Source organism: Carex rostrata, chromosome 35 (assembly GCF_964058835.1).
Source record: "Carex rostrata chromosome 35, lpCarRost1.2, whole genome shotgun sequence".
NCBI lineage: Eukaryota > Viridiplantae > Streptophyta > Magnoliopsida > Poales > Cyperaceae > Carex > Carex rostrata.
Genome location: NC_135952.1, coordinates 1,755,275 through 1,770,486, shown reverse-complemented (window position 1 = coordinate 1,770,486; position 15,212 = coordinate 1,755,275). Strand labels below are relative to the sequence as shown.

The window sequence follows — 15,212 nt, the reverse complement described above, 5'->3', positions numbered from 1 at the left end:
GACTTAATTAATAATGAATTATTTAATTAGAATTTCGGACAGGAAAAAGATATCACAAAGTCAAACAGTCAATATTTTTTTACTAATACTGACTACAAGAATAGAGCAGTATCCATGAGGGATACTGTCAGTATACTGTCACAGATACTACCATCGCTAATAAAAAAAAAACACCTTTATGTTAGTATATCTTTGCAAATAGTCACTTTTTTACTCAAAACACATTTATTTATCTTTTTGATGGTGAAAAGATGTTTTAACATTCTTTTATACAAAAAAATAAATAAATTTGTTCTAGATCTGCCATGGCGGATATATTTATGCAGCGAGTTTTAGACATTTGGCCAACTGGAACTGGAACCCTGAATGTTTGAATTCAAATCTAGTGAGCTAACTCAATATTTGGGTTTTAGATCAGAACTGTCTGATTTGAATTCACGACAATCCATCAAAGTAGAGCGCACATATCCTGAGCAACGAATCCGAATTCTGAGATGATCTCAAGTGACAGATTCAAATCGGATAGTTCCGATTCAAAACCCAAAAGTTACGTTACTTTAGGGGATCTGGACTCCAAATGTTTTTACTTTTGTCCTCTTATTTTTAATGGGGTTTTCTGAAAACTTTCCGACCCGACCATTTGCATTGAATTATTATACCTAAAGTAACTCAAATTCTTAGTTTAGATCTATACCGTCAGATCTGTTTCAGCACGAGTATTAAAGGTATCCCATGCATTCCACCTCGGACTAGAACAGACCTGATTCTGATCTAAACACAAATTTTGAGTTACTTGAGAGTTGCTGACTCGACCTCCGTTTTAAACAGGATATAGTCGAGGCATCTTCTGATGGCTGTCAGAAAAGAGAACAGTACATCTCTCTAATTTGTCTGTGAACCTTTTTAGGTACTATAATTATTTATTATAATTGCTACAAAATCAGTCAAGTGTTGCTAATTATTAATCCAACATCTGAGAACCCATATGCTAATTATTAATCCATAAACTTTACAAAGTACGACGTTTCTTAGAAATGTTTTTGTCTTCTACCAACCTGCCTTTCCTTATGCAAAGTCGGCCCGGCCCATAAAGGAGACATCTCTGTTCCATTAATCTCCTCATCTCTTATCTCAATCTCAGTCTTTATCTTCTCTTCCTCGCTTCCTTATCTCACTTCTCATTTGAAAGAAAGAAAGAAACGCTCAAACCCAAAAAGAAGAAGAAGATGATGCCCGTGCCCGTGCCCGTGCCCGTGCTGTCTCTCACCCCTTTCTGTTCTCTTTCACCTTCAATTTCTCCTCGTCGTGACCTCTCTCTTTGCTGCTATGCCATCCCCAATTCCAAATCTCAACCCCACCGAATCCGAACCAACAACAAACCAAAACCACCCTCTGCAACTAATTCGCATTACAAAGAGATCCTTGAGCATTATCACTCTCTATTGGCTTCTCAGAATCCTCCCACCTCAATCAATCCCTTCAATGACCTCCTGGCTACCTTGGTTCGCAATTCTGACCCTGCTATTTATTACTTCTTTGACCTTATAACCCGTACTGATGGAATCAGTCCTAATAATTATACCTATCGTCTTATGATTAAATATTATGCCCAAACGAATCGTCTTGATCTAGCTTTTTGTTTTCTTGGAAGACTTCTCAAAGAGGGTCACACGGTTAAGGCCGTGATATTCAGTCCAATAATAAAGGGCCTTTGTTATGAGAATAGGACTAGCGAGGCGGTAGCCATTGTTCTTTACAAAATGCGTAGGTTGGGATGTATACCTGATGTGATATCGTATAACTTTCTTATCAAGGGGCTTTGCTCCAAGGGCAACATTGGTTTTTCCCTTCAATTATTATTTAGGATGGTTAAACATGGCGGTGAGTGTAAACCTTCTGTTATCACGTACACCATTGTTATTGATGAGCTTTGTAAGGCGGGTCAACTCCCTAAAGCATTTGGTTTGTATAGACAGATGTGTCCTGCTGGGGTTATACCTAATACTAATACATACAGCTCGTTGATTAATGGGTTGTGCAAGAAAGGTGAAATTACAAAGGCAAAAGAGTTGATGCATGACATGATTTCCAAAGGGTGCGAGCCCAATGTCGTGACTTACAGCACTATTATAGATGGTTTGTGCAAAAAAGGTGAAATTACAAAGGCAGAGGAGTTGATGCATGACATGATTTCCAAAGGGTACGAGCCCAATGTCGTGACTTACAATACTCTTATAGATGGTTTGTGTAAGAAAGGTGAAATTACGAAGGCAAAGGAGTTGATGCATGAAATGATTTCCAAAGGGTGCGAGCTCGATGTTGTGACTTACAACACTCTTATAGATGGGTTATGTAAGAAAGGTGAAGTCACCATGGCAAAGGAGTTGATGCATGACATGATTTTCAAAGGGTACAAGCCCAATGTCGTGACTTACAATACTCTTATAGATGGGTTATGTAAGAAAGGTGAAGTTACAATGGCAAATGAGTTGATGCATGAAATGATTTTCAAAGGGTACAAGCCCAATATCGTGACTTACAATACTCTTATAGATGGGTTATGTAAGAAAGGTGAAGTTACCATGGCAAAGGAGTTGATGCATGACATGATCTCCAAAGGGTACGAACCCAATGTCGTGACTTATACCACTCTTATAGATGGGTTGTACAAGAATGGTGAAATTACGAAGGCAAAGGAGTTGATGCATGACATGATTTCCAAAGGATGCGAGCCCGATGTCATGACTTATACCACTCTTATAGATGGGTTGTACAAGAATGGTGAAGTTATAAAGGCAAATGAGTTGTTGCATGAAATGATTTCCAAAGGGTGCGAGCCTGATGTCGTAACTTATACCACTCTTATAGATGGGTTATCTAAGAAAGGTGAAGTTATCAAGGCAAAGGATTTGATGCATGAAATGATTTCAAAAGGGTACGAGCCCGATATCGTGACTTATAATACTCTTATAGATTGTTTATGCAAGAAAGGTGAAGTTACCAAGGCAAAGGATTTGATGCATGAAATGATTTCCAAAGGGTACAATCCCAATGTCGTCACTTATAATACTCTTATAAATGATTCGTGTAAGAAAGGTGAAATTACGAAGGCAAATGAGTTGTTGCATGAAATGATTTCCAAAGGGTACGAACCCGATGTTGTGACTTATACCACTCTTATAGATGGGTTGTACAAGAATGGTGAAGTTATGAAGGCAAATGAGTTGTTACATGAAATGATTTCCAAAGGGTACGAGCCCAATGTCGTCACTTATAACACTCTTATAGATGGTTCGTGCAAGAAAGGTGAAATTACGAAGGCAAAGGAGTTGATGCATGAAATGATTTCCAAAGGGTACGAGCCCGATGTCGTGACTTATAACACTCTTATAAATGGGTTATCTAAGAAAGGCGAAGTTACGAAGGCAAAGGAGTTGATGCATGACATTATTTCCAAAGGGTACGAGCCCAATATCGTGACTTATAACACTCTTATTGATGGCTTGTGCAAGAAAGGTGAAATTACAAAGGCAAAGGATTTGATGCACGAAATGATTTCCAAAGGGTATAAGCCCGATGTCGTGACTTATAACACTTTTATAGATTGGTTATGTAAGAAAGGTGAAGTTACCAAGGCAGAGGATTTGATGCATGAAATGATTTCCAAAGGGTACGAACCCAATATCGTGACTTATACCGCTCTTATTGATGGCTTGTGCAAGAAAGGTGAAATTACAAAGGCAAAAGATTTGATGCATGAAATGATTTCCAAAGGGTATGAGCCCAATGTCGTGACTTATACCACTCTTATAGATTGGTTATGTAAGAAAGGTGAAGTTACCAAGGTAAAGGAGTTGATGCATGACATGATTTCGAAAGGGTGCGTGCCTGATGTCGTGACTTACAACACTCTTATAGATGGTTTGTGCAAAAAAGGTGAAATTACGAAGGCAACGGAGTTGCTGCATGAAATGATTTCTAAAGGGTACAAACCCGATATTGCGACTCATACCATGCTTATAGAAGATCCGTATCCTCCCGAGTAGTGGCGTAGCCATGATTTTTATCAGGGGTAGGCAAAATATGTAGCCAGGATTTTTATCAGGGGTAGGCAAAATATATATATATATATATGTATGTATATTTATTGATATATTGTTATTATTATTATTTTTATTTTTATTTATTTATTATTTTTATTATTATTATTATTATTATTATTATTAAATTTATAATTAGTATTTTTTGTTAAAAATTAAAATTGGTAAAAGACTTCCTTTTATACAAAAAATCTCAGACACTTATTAAATAATTTGATAGTACTCATGGATTATTTGTATTAAATTTCGACAAAACTATTCAGGTTATTAATTCCACCCCTTTAATGTTCTGATGCATGTATTACAAAAAGATTAAGAACAAATAAAATAGAAAAGGATTAAAAAGATAAGAGGAAAAAAAAAACATGAAATATGATTGAAATGGAGATGTCTAGGTATGTAAAATTGGAGATAAAAAAATTATGGGAGATTTAGATGTGTCCAGCCTTGAAATTATATTCCAAGAGCAGAGCAGAAAAAGGACACTCTATGTTACTCTCTCATTAAATATTACAAGTGGCCCCCCCTTCTTTCTATGTGTTTTTGTATAAGCATGGTTCACAAGGACTTTTTAACAACTTTTATGGTTCATGTAAACCATCCTGGTATACTTTTAAGAGAATCATCTTCCCCATTCAATCCTGAAAAACAACGGGAAGTGAAAGAACAAAAAAGCTAAAATTTTCTGGCGAAGGAAAAAGAGATGGAAATGAGATCCTTTAAATGTAATCTCTTGCAACAATTAGGTTGATTTCACTGAGAGATGAGACCAAATCAGGGGTAGGCAAATTGTATTTCAGGGGTAGGCAGAGGCCCATATTAACATGGGGATATGAATTAAATTTTCAAATTCAAGGGTAGGCAACTGCCAATTCCTGTAACAACATAGCTCCGCCTCTGCTCCCGAGTACCCTGACTTGTACAATGGGCAGAAATCTGAACCGTTATTTTAATCCAGCAGCTTTGATCTTCTAATCTATATAAAAAACAGTGCCCGCCGCGTGACCGCTGACCAGCTCTCTCCATCTCTCTTTTTGTCAACGTAAGAACCTCTTCTCTTTTATAGGAACTTTCAAGCTACACAAGTGCTTAACAACTTGATAACTTGTCTTTTCTTTCTTTTGAAAAAAATACTTCACAAATTAAACCGTTCGTAAAATGGTATTGTATAAGTTTTTACTTGCTAACACCTGAAAAATACAAATATTAAATTTGAGATTATTACCAGTTTGGTGCCATTTGTTTGCTAGTAGGTACAGTTTGTACCAGTGTTGTGTCACATACTGGCGTGAACTTTGGAGAAGGGTAACCTCAACCATGCTTGATTTGTCCTTAATTTGAGCCTAAATTGACCTCATTTTAGCTTCATTTATGCAGTTAAGTGTCTTTGATTCCCATTCTCACATACAGTACTTGAAAACAACAGGTCCTTTAGGTTGAACCCCAAAGCAAGGTAAATACACCACATGATTTTCTCTTCTAGATTCCTTTAAAATGCTCATATCATCCTATTCTTGTCAATAAAATATGAGTAAAAGCTCAAATCAGTGGTGTATTTGTTCTCAAAATGTCAAATTGTGAAAAGCTTCTACTTGATGGTATTAAACAGGTTTTCAATACTGCAAGGAGTGCACAGGGGCAAAGAAGAACAAGAGAAGTAATATTGATAGCACAATTTGTCTTTTGGAGGTAGCGGTGGGTGAGGATTTTCAGAGATTAGAATAAAGAACTAGTGCTGGTAGAATAAGTGCAACCTGAGCGGATTCTCCTTTGGTTCCGATTAGAAAAACTATAGATTTGTGATGTGTAAACAAGAAGAGGAATCAGTGGTGTATTTGTTCTCAAAATGTAAAAGCTTCTACTGGATGGTATTAAACAGGTTTTCAATACTGCAAGGAGTGCACAGGGGCAAAGAAGAACAAGAGAAATAATATTGATAGCACAATTTGTCTTTTGGAGTTTGCGGTGGGTGAGGATTTTCAGAGATCAGAATAAAGAATTAGTGCTGGTAGAATAAGTGCAACCTGAGCGGATTCTCCTCTTTTTTACTTTTCTGCAGAATTTTTTTTTTTTTTGGTGGCTGAAGAGTCCAGTTAACATGTTTTGTAACAGGTTTTAATTCAAATTTCAAAACCTTAACCGTTTGTTAATCATCAATTCAATACAATACAAGTTCAAAGGCATTTTTGTCCTTTTCACAAATAAATCATAATTTTCTATTACTTTTGATTCTGATCTTGATATCAGAAGATAAAAAACACAGGTTGGATAGAACAAAGATTTAAACATCTATATAAACATGTAAATAAACTTACTACAAGCAAAGATTCGCACATTGCATTCTCTTCTTTTCCCTATAATTCAAAAGACAAACAACAAAATATAAATAAGATCTATATAAACATATTTATTTAATTTTACCAACTCTGATACACAACATATCAAAATTATAAAAAAGGTACTTATAATTTAACTTCTCTCAGAGTAGGTGTTCCATGATGAAAAATTTATTATGCATCAATCAATTCCCCCCCCCCCCCCCCCCCCCAATCTTGTCTTTCATTTAGCATAGTGGAAATAACCCAATTTTATTCGTCATCCTATGATAGATCAGATTAGCATATTGGAAATAACCTCAAAAAAAAAAAAGAGCATTTCTGAAAATAATAATAATAATTAGGTGCTTGTAATCCTTTTAATTAGGGGTGTCAACGGGTACAGTAAGGAGGATTGGGTGGAAACATTTTTATATCTGTTTCCGTTACAAATTGTCTTACCTGTACCCTATCCTTATCCAATATAAAAGTTAAAATTCTGTCACACAGTGTTCTTTCTTTCATTATTAAATATATTAAATTTATATCAAATATTAACAAATTTATCCAATATAAAATATTATAAGATTCATAAAGTGTTTTTTTTTAAATAATACCAAACTAATTCACATTTAATATATAAATAAGATCTGAAGGTCTGACCCATCAACTTATTAATAATGATAAGGCGCGCATTAGATTATCTACATGTCTTGCTTTCCAAAGCGCATATTAAATCTAATGTTGTGACCTCCAACACTCTCATAAATGATCTGTGCAAGAAAGATGAAATTGACAAGGCACTGGACTTTCTAGATATTATGATTTTCAAAGGGCTTGATGCTGATGTAACCTATTGCACTCTTATTGACGGAGGTGGATTTACGTGTATATATATGTTAGGGGGGCTAAGTTATCCTATAATTTTAATTTTTTTAATTATGTATACTAAAATTTAATTAACTTTTGAATTTGTTGAACTTTTATATAGTCTAACTCCCCTCATAAACTAATAAATGTATACTAGTAGTCTAGTGGTTTGAGTTCTATTTGGTATGTATAAGGTTATGGATTCAATTCCCACTAACCACATTATTTTTGTCTTTTTCACATATTACATTTTATAAATTAGCTTCCCTATTCAAATTTTCTAGTTCTGTCCCTCCTTATTGAAGGGCTGTGCAAAGGAGCGTGAAATATTGACTAGGCATGAAGTTTAATTTTGACTTTGGGGGGGGGGGGGTGTGTGTTAGGGTTTAGGGGTTTAATTTTGACAACCCTAAACCCTAAATCCAAGTACGAGTGCGTATCTGCTAACATATATCATATTTTGCGTGATTGACGTGTTTGGTGCCTATTCGGGGTAGCGTACGTTGGGGCCTAGTATTTTTGTGCTTTGCACAACCATTTTGAACGGTTGAGATTTTTCCATAAAACACACAAAATACGAGATATATCGGGGGATACAAATTCTTCAATTATATTATTTTATGGTGATACATCCTGACACTATATGTTTACAAGTTACTTTTGCAATTTCAAAATCCAAATAGTTCGATTTGAACCTTTCAACAAGATCTCTATATTAAAATGTATTTACATACCAAATTTTATATTTTTTTAATATTGTTTACTATTTTCTTAATTTTTTTAAATCACTCTTTTTCAATGATCTAGAATTGTCTTAAAACAACAAAATTGTATATATCTTAATAAATAATAAGGAAAAAAAATCCAAAAAATATAAAATTTGGTCTCTAAACACATGTTAATATGGAGATCATTTTGAATGATTTAGATTGACAATTTGAATTTTAAAATCACAAAATTAATTTATAAATTTTTGATGTTGAGATGTGTTATTATAAAATAGTATAATTGAGTCCCTCATCTTTTGACTTTACATGATTTCTAAAGGCCTTCAGCCTGATTTCTAAAAATAGTGTATTAATTGTTTCATTGCCCTCACCTAGGGAGTAATTAGAGCCAATTGGACTTATATATTCATAAAAATTGTTGTATATTGTGTTTTTTAGGAGGGTTCAAATGCACCTTATTCTTTTTCTCCATTTTCAAAATCCGAATAGTCAATCCGAACCGTTAGATGCGATATATATATATATATATATTAAGATGTGCTTGGAGACCAAATTTTATATTTTTTGGATTTTTTTTTTACTATTTATTAAGCCACTTTAAAAAATCGCTGATCCAATGATTCAGAAAATGTAAAATCAGCGATTTTCAAAGTGGCTTAATAAATAGTAAAAAAATTTCAAAAAATGTAAAATTTGGTCTCCAAGTACATCTTAATATATAGATCACATCTAACGGTTCGGATTGACTATTCGGACTTTGAAAACGAAGAAAAATGATTTGAAAGATATGGTGCATTTGGGTGCACAAAAATTTGGGTACATTTGAACCCTCCTCTTTTTTTTTATAGTTAATCTGCTCATTTAATTTAATGTCTGATGGAAAATAATTTTATATATGCATGGAAGTTGATGTGTCATAAATAATATTTTTATAGCTTTCATTTTGTCATCTTATTTATCTTTATTATACTATAATTTTATGATTAGTAAAACATAAGTTTTATGAAGTTACAAAAAGTAAAAAAAAGAAGAAAAAGAAGTAATTATATTAACCTCACCCTTCTATTGAATATCCAACCAAATAAAAAATTATAATGAGAAATTTTGTCCCTTCCTCTATTGTTCATAAAATAAATAATACAGAAATAATGTTATTTGAGTTAATGTATGAAAATATGGTGAAAAGAATACTAATACGAAAATATAAAAGGAGTGTTAAACTTGTATTAGTAAAATAATAATTTGCTAAGATTTTTATTTTTTTATCAAAAGGTAGCAAGTATCTTAGCAAACTTCGTTTTAGTAATCTTTATTTCTTTGAGGTATGTTTGGATGGGGGGCTAGAATAGTTAGAACAGTAAAATTTGGAATTAGTATATGAGAATAGAGAAAAAAATAGTGATTTTCATATTTATGTAAAAATGGTACTATTCGGAATAGTAAAAATATTGTTTGGATTATACATTTGAAATAGTAAATAGCTGTAACTAAAAAAAAATAATATTAATAATGTGTTAATTAAGAGGAAAGATAAGCAAGAGGAGTCTCAAATGAATAATCACGACGTTGAGATAATAGAAGTAATGTTAACTTTATTATTCGGAAATAATAGTAATTTCAGCATTTACAATAAATAAAAAATAGCAGTTATTCTAACTATATATTTCAAACAAAAATATTGTTTGTGAAAATATTATTCCGAATAGTCATATTCTCGAATTTTAGAAAATAATCTCTATTCTAAAGCTATCAAAATTAAACGATTCAGTCCGGGATTCAAATATATACGCTTGGAATTCATTTCAGCATCAAATGTGGAATCAACTAATCATCAAAATTAATAAATAATTTCAAAATCTATATTTTTTACAGAGGAATTTTGAAATCTGTCCAAACTAGAGATTTAATTTCTAGTTTTAAGTAAAATTATCGGAAATTTATTTTCTGGTTCTAGACAGTTGGAAATAGGAGATTAAGAAATGGAGAGTAAACCCAGGTTTTAAGTTTTTTTTATTATTATTAAATAAAATTACTGTTTGAGTCAGAAATGAATTCAAAAGCGACAAAACTATGCCTGAAATTGAAAAGAGAGCTATCTATTAAAGCTATCATTGCCTGAATGTTTTACTATTTTTGATATACTCGTGACGTGGCGAGAATTTAGGAAATTTTAATCGTGCTGTAAGGAGTTGGTAAATTAGGAGATGCATAAGATAAAACGGAAGGATATATCAAGCTTGCAATTATGATCCTCTGTAATTATCTCTGTCACTGTAATTGTGTAGCGAACAATTCTCCGTGGCATATATTGACTCGCTACGCATTCATCAACAATTAATTGGTCGCTAAAACTCAATTTGCAAGTGTAGGAGCGCAGAGTGGGTATCCTCTGAGACATCTCATATTTTGTGCGACCGACATGTCCGGTGTCTATTTGGGGCATAGCGCAGGGGCAGTATTATTTATGCATTGAGATTCGTGCAGAACGAATTTGAACGGTTGATGTTGGCATCAATCCCTTTATTTTCATATGAGGATTGAAACTCACTATAAACAAAGATTTGCACATGGCATTGTCTTATTTTCCCTATAATTAAATCAAAAGAGAAACAACAAAATATAAATGATTTAGAACCCTTTATTTTCATATTTATTTAATTGCACTAACTCATAGTAAATGCTACTTACTGTTTGATGTGGGCCAATACAGACATGCTTGTATCTTCTATAGCAAGAATGCATAGTTTAATTGTAATATTCTTTTGCATAATTTGATGCATTACAGAGTTCTACTTGCATTGCCCACAACTGGTTTGACGAAACTCCTCAATGAAGTAACTTTCCTTGTATTGAAAAACGAAATTGTCTTCTACCAACATCTGAGAACCTGCTAAGCTTTACAAAGTACGACATTTCCTAGAAGCTTTTTGTCTTCTACCAACCTGCCTTTGCTAGAAACTTTTGGGCTAGCAAAGTTGGCCCGGCCCATAAAGGAGATATCTTTGTTCCATTAATCTCCTCCACTCCTTTGCTCATCATCCGAATCAGATCTCTTATCTCAATCTCAGTCTTTATCTTCTCTTCCTCGCTTCCTTGTCTCACTTCTCACTTCTCACACTTCTCACTTCTCACTTCTCACTTGAAAGAAAGAAAGAAACGCTCAAACCTAAAAGAAGAGGAAGATGATGCCCTTACCCGTGCCCGTGTCCGTGCTGTCTCTCACCCCTTTCTGTTCTCTTTCACCTTCAATTTCTCCTCGTCGTGACCTCTCTCTTTGCTGCTATGTCATCCCCAATTCCAAATCTCAACCCCACCGAATCCGAACCAACAACAAACCAAAACCACCCTCTGCAACTAATTCGCATTACGAAGGGCACGAACCCAATATCGTGACTTCTGCCACTCTTATTGATGACTTGTGCAAGAAAGGTGAATTTACAAAGGCAAAAGATTTGATGCACGAAATGATTTCTAAAGGGTATGAGCCCGATGTCGTGACTTATACCACTCTTATAGATTTCTTATGTAAGGAAGGTGAAGTTCCCAAGGCAGAGGATTTCATGCATGAAATGATTTCTAAAGGGTACGAACCCAATATAGTGACTTATACCACTCTTATTGATGGCTTGTGCAAGCAAGGTGAACTTACAAAGGCAAAGGATTTGATGCACGAAATTTATTTCAAAGGGTATGAGCCCGATGTCGTGACTTATACCACTCTTATAGATTGGTTATGTAAGAAAGGTGAAGTTACCAAGGCAGAGGATTTCATGCATGAAATGATTTCTAAAGGGTACGAACCCAATATTGTGACTTATACCACTCTTATTGATGGCTTGTGCAAGAAAGGTGAAATTACAAAGGTAAACGATTTGATGCAGGAAATGATTTCCAAAGGGTATGAGCCCGGTGTCGTGACTTATACCACTCTTATAGATTGGTTATGTAAGAAAGGTGAAATTACAAAGGCAAAGGATTTGATGCACGAAATGATTTGCAAAGGGTATGAGCCCGATGTCGTGACTTATACCACTCTTATTGATGGCTTGTGCAAGAATGGTGAAATTACCAAGGCAAAGGATTTGATGCACGAAATGATTTCCAAAGGGTATGAGCCCGATGTCGTGACTTATACCACTCTTATTGATGGCTTGTGCAAGAATGGTGAAATTACCAAGGCAGAGGATTTCATGCATGAAATGATTTCTATAGGGTACGAACCCAATATTGCGACTTATACCACTCTTATTGATGGCTTGTGCAAGAAAGGTGAAATTACAAAGGCAAAGGATTTGATGCACGAAATGATTTCCAAAGGGTACGAACCCGATGTCGTGACTTATACCACTCTTTGTTTCTATCGTAATTTATTGGTCAGTTACTCATTCTTGCAGGAATGTCATTCTTACCATTGTTTCTATCGTAATTTATTGGGCAGGATAATTGAAGGAGGATCTCCAAGCGGCGATCAATGATTGGCTCCCTCAGGACTTGGATGAGGTACCCCTTCAGATGGCTTCCCCTAAGACAGAGAGGATGGTGTAATGGATCTCTGACGACTCTACTTGAAGAAATGGGATACGCTTGCTGTGGGTTCTAGTTGCCCAGTTTATGGCTTTCTGTAGTGCTATTATGACCTTTGTCTTTATGGTTGTTTACTGGCCTGAGTGCCTTCTTTTGATATCACTACTTGCTTTGTTACTGTCTAGGCCTGTGCTCCTAGTTTGGACCAATGTACTTTGCTTTTCCTATTTTCTCTATTAGTTTGGTATTTTGTGTGTAAGAACTTTGAAAGTTTCATGGTAATGAAATGGGCACTTGCCTTTTTAAAAAAAAAAAAAAAACTCATACCACTCTTATTGATGGCTTGTGCAAGAAAGGTGAAATTACAAAGGCAAAAGATTTGATGCATAAAATGATCTCCAAAGGGTGCGAGCCCGATGTCGTGACTTACAACACTCTTATAGATTGGTTATGTAAGAAAGGTGAAGTTACCAAGGCAAAGGAGTTGATGCATGACATGATTTCGAAAGGGTGCGTGCCTGATGTCGTGACTTACAACACTCTTATAGATGGTTTGTGCAAAAAAGGTGAAATTACGAAGGCAACAGAGTTGCTGCATGAAATGATTTCTAAAGGGTACAAACCCGATATTGTGACTCATACCATGCTTATAGAAGATCCGTATCCTCCCGAGTACCCTGACTTGTACAATGGGCAGAAATCTGAACCGTTATTTTAATCCAGCAGCTTTGATCTTCTAATCTATATAAAAAACAGTGCCCGCCGCGTGACCGCTGACCAGCTCTCTCCATCTCTCTTTTTGTCAACGTGACCGCTGATCGCTTTGACTCAAATTTGCTTGGTTGTGCAACTTTGTAAGCTTGCGAGACAATACTTGATACAAGTCAGATTTAAGATACAAGTTAGGTAGGAAGGATCTTACTACTGAGTATGGGTATGTATCGGGTATGTATGATGTATCAGTATTTTCTACCAGTACTGATTTCTTATTTCATATTTTAGGACATCGCTCGAGTTTTATATCTATCTTCTTTATTTGTTTTTGTGGATTTAGTGGGCTGACTTTCCATAAGCTGATTCTCATGTCTCATGATGTACATGTTGTCCCGGGCTAGATGAAGTTGGAGGTCGTATTTGCACATAGCCTTTGACTTATTCGTGAGATCTTTCATCTGCTACATGATCTTACTGAGGTACTTTTGTTATTTTTTATTTTTTAGGTTTTCAATACTAGTTTGTAATTTAGGCTGATACATTGGTACCTGATCCTGGTACATGGATTTTAAACACTGGTACACGGCATCAAGGACTGGTATGGAGGTGTAGTGAACCATGTAACCTTATGCATCAACAAAAAACGTGACTCTTTTACATTTTTTAGCTTAGAAATGCAAATCAATTTCAGAGAATCAGAAAATGCACTCAATGAAATAACATGAAGTTTGAAATATGCTTTATCTTAAATAGAAAGTGCAGAGAGTTTCAAGTCTTTATTAGATGTATGAACTGATTTTAATTACAAAGCATTCTCATCTCATGAACTGTTTTTTATTTGATTTAAATGAAGATAAAGAAAATATGCATTTTAGACCCTAACAGATCTTTATATTATTATGAAAGAAAAGGGTGTATAACATCACCAAAAGCAAGATGCGTGAGAATTATTGCAAAATCGAACATATATGAAAACTTAAAACCCCAATTAGAAATAATTAACGTCATGCATACAACCAACTGTTAATATAATTGTAATCATCAACCAATTGTTATGTTCCTATGGCTTGGTCATTTGTTCTTTCAAACTATTCATCCTTGTCGTAGGTTGCATTGTATACAACACTACGAACTCGTAGCATAGGCATAGGAAAAAACACTTGAAAAAGCAAGAAAGATTATATCACATATATTATGGGTTCGAGGTCATGGTAAAATATAGATCACACCAGCATTAATTAATAGAAGTATAAAAGCATGCAGGCCTCTTTTCAAACACAACAAGAACATCATGTTCCTGGTTCATCCAAAAAGGAGATTTATTGTGTTGAATTTGACGCTTCAATGTCCTACGAAACATAACGCCATAGGTCCAGGCAAAAACCAAAGAAAAGTGCCTTGGTTCGTAACGAGGGTTTAGATTGATCATATATCTGTCTTGGCTGGATATTATTTTTTATTATTTGATTTGACTACATAATTTGTGAAGTCAACTTTTAGATGTCTGACATTATTTATGACTTTTCTGTAGATACTGAAATTACAACAAAAGATACAAGGTGTGCAAGCAGAAAATATCATGGTCTAGTCCCATTATTTAAACCGTTGAAATTTGTACTTTTATATTGGTACCAGTGGTACTGTACAACTGTATATGGCTTGTAGATGGCTGGATGAAGACAATAGTGATGCTATGGCTAGATGAAGACAATAGATGCCTCAATGAAGACAATAGTGATATTGATGGATGTAATAAATTTAGTGCTTGTAGCAAAATTTTTTTTTTTTAAGATGGGTTAGGACTTGGTAAATCATGTTATAGTTTGTATTATGTTGGTACTTCTAGATGTATTGAGGATTGAAAATTTTGCCAGTGTGCGTTATTTCCATAGTTATTTTCTCGAGGTCACCTCTGAATGGTTTATGGTTGTAAATCTATGCCATAAAAATGTCTTCAAGCA

At 34.6% G+C, this 15,212-nt stretch overlaps 2 protein-coding genes across 5 annotated transcripts; both read left to right on the top strand.

Annotated features, from left to right (window-relative positions):
* The first annotated feature begins 1,131 nt into the window (after positions 1-1,131).
* On the top strand, positions 1,132-4,199 carry LOC144549525 (uncharacterized). The gene has a single exon (XM_078298290.1). It carries the CDS (start codon positions 1,227-1,229, stop codon positions 4,044-4,046), a length of 2,820 nt encoding a protein of 939 aa, XP_078154416.1. The 5' UTR covers positions 1,132-1,226; the 3' UTR covers positions 4,047-4,199.
* Positions 4,200-11,104: 6,905 nt separating this feature from the next.
* On the top strand, positions 11,105-15,142 carry LOC144549526 (uncharacterized). Of its 4 annotated transcripts, XM_078298293.1 has the most exons (5): positions 11,109-11,340; positions 11,416-12,331; positions 12,452-13,482; positions 13,592-13,730; positions 14,783-15,142. In XM_078298293.1, exons 1-3 carry the CDS (start codon positions 11,196-11,198, stop codon positions 12,486-12,488), a joined length of 1,098 nt encoding a protein of 365 aa, XP_078154419.1. In that variant the 5' UTR covers positions 11,109-11,195; the 3' UTR covers positions 12,489-13,482; positions 13,592-13,730; positions 14,783-15,142. The 4 variants fall into 4 exon arrangements, with proteins under 4 accessions (XP_078154420.1, XP_078154419.1, XP_078154418.1 ...); XM_078298294.1 differs by having other exon boundaries at positions 11,105-12,121; XM_078298292.1 differs by having other exon boundaries at positions 11,109-12,331; positions 12,452-13,471.
* Positions 15,143-15,212: the final 70 nt, after the last annotated feature.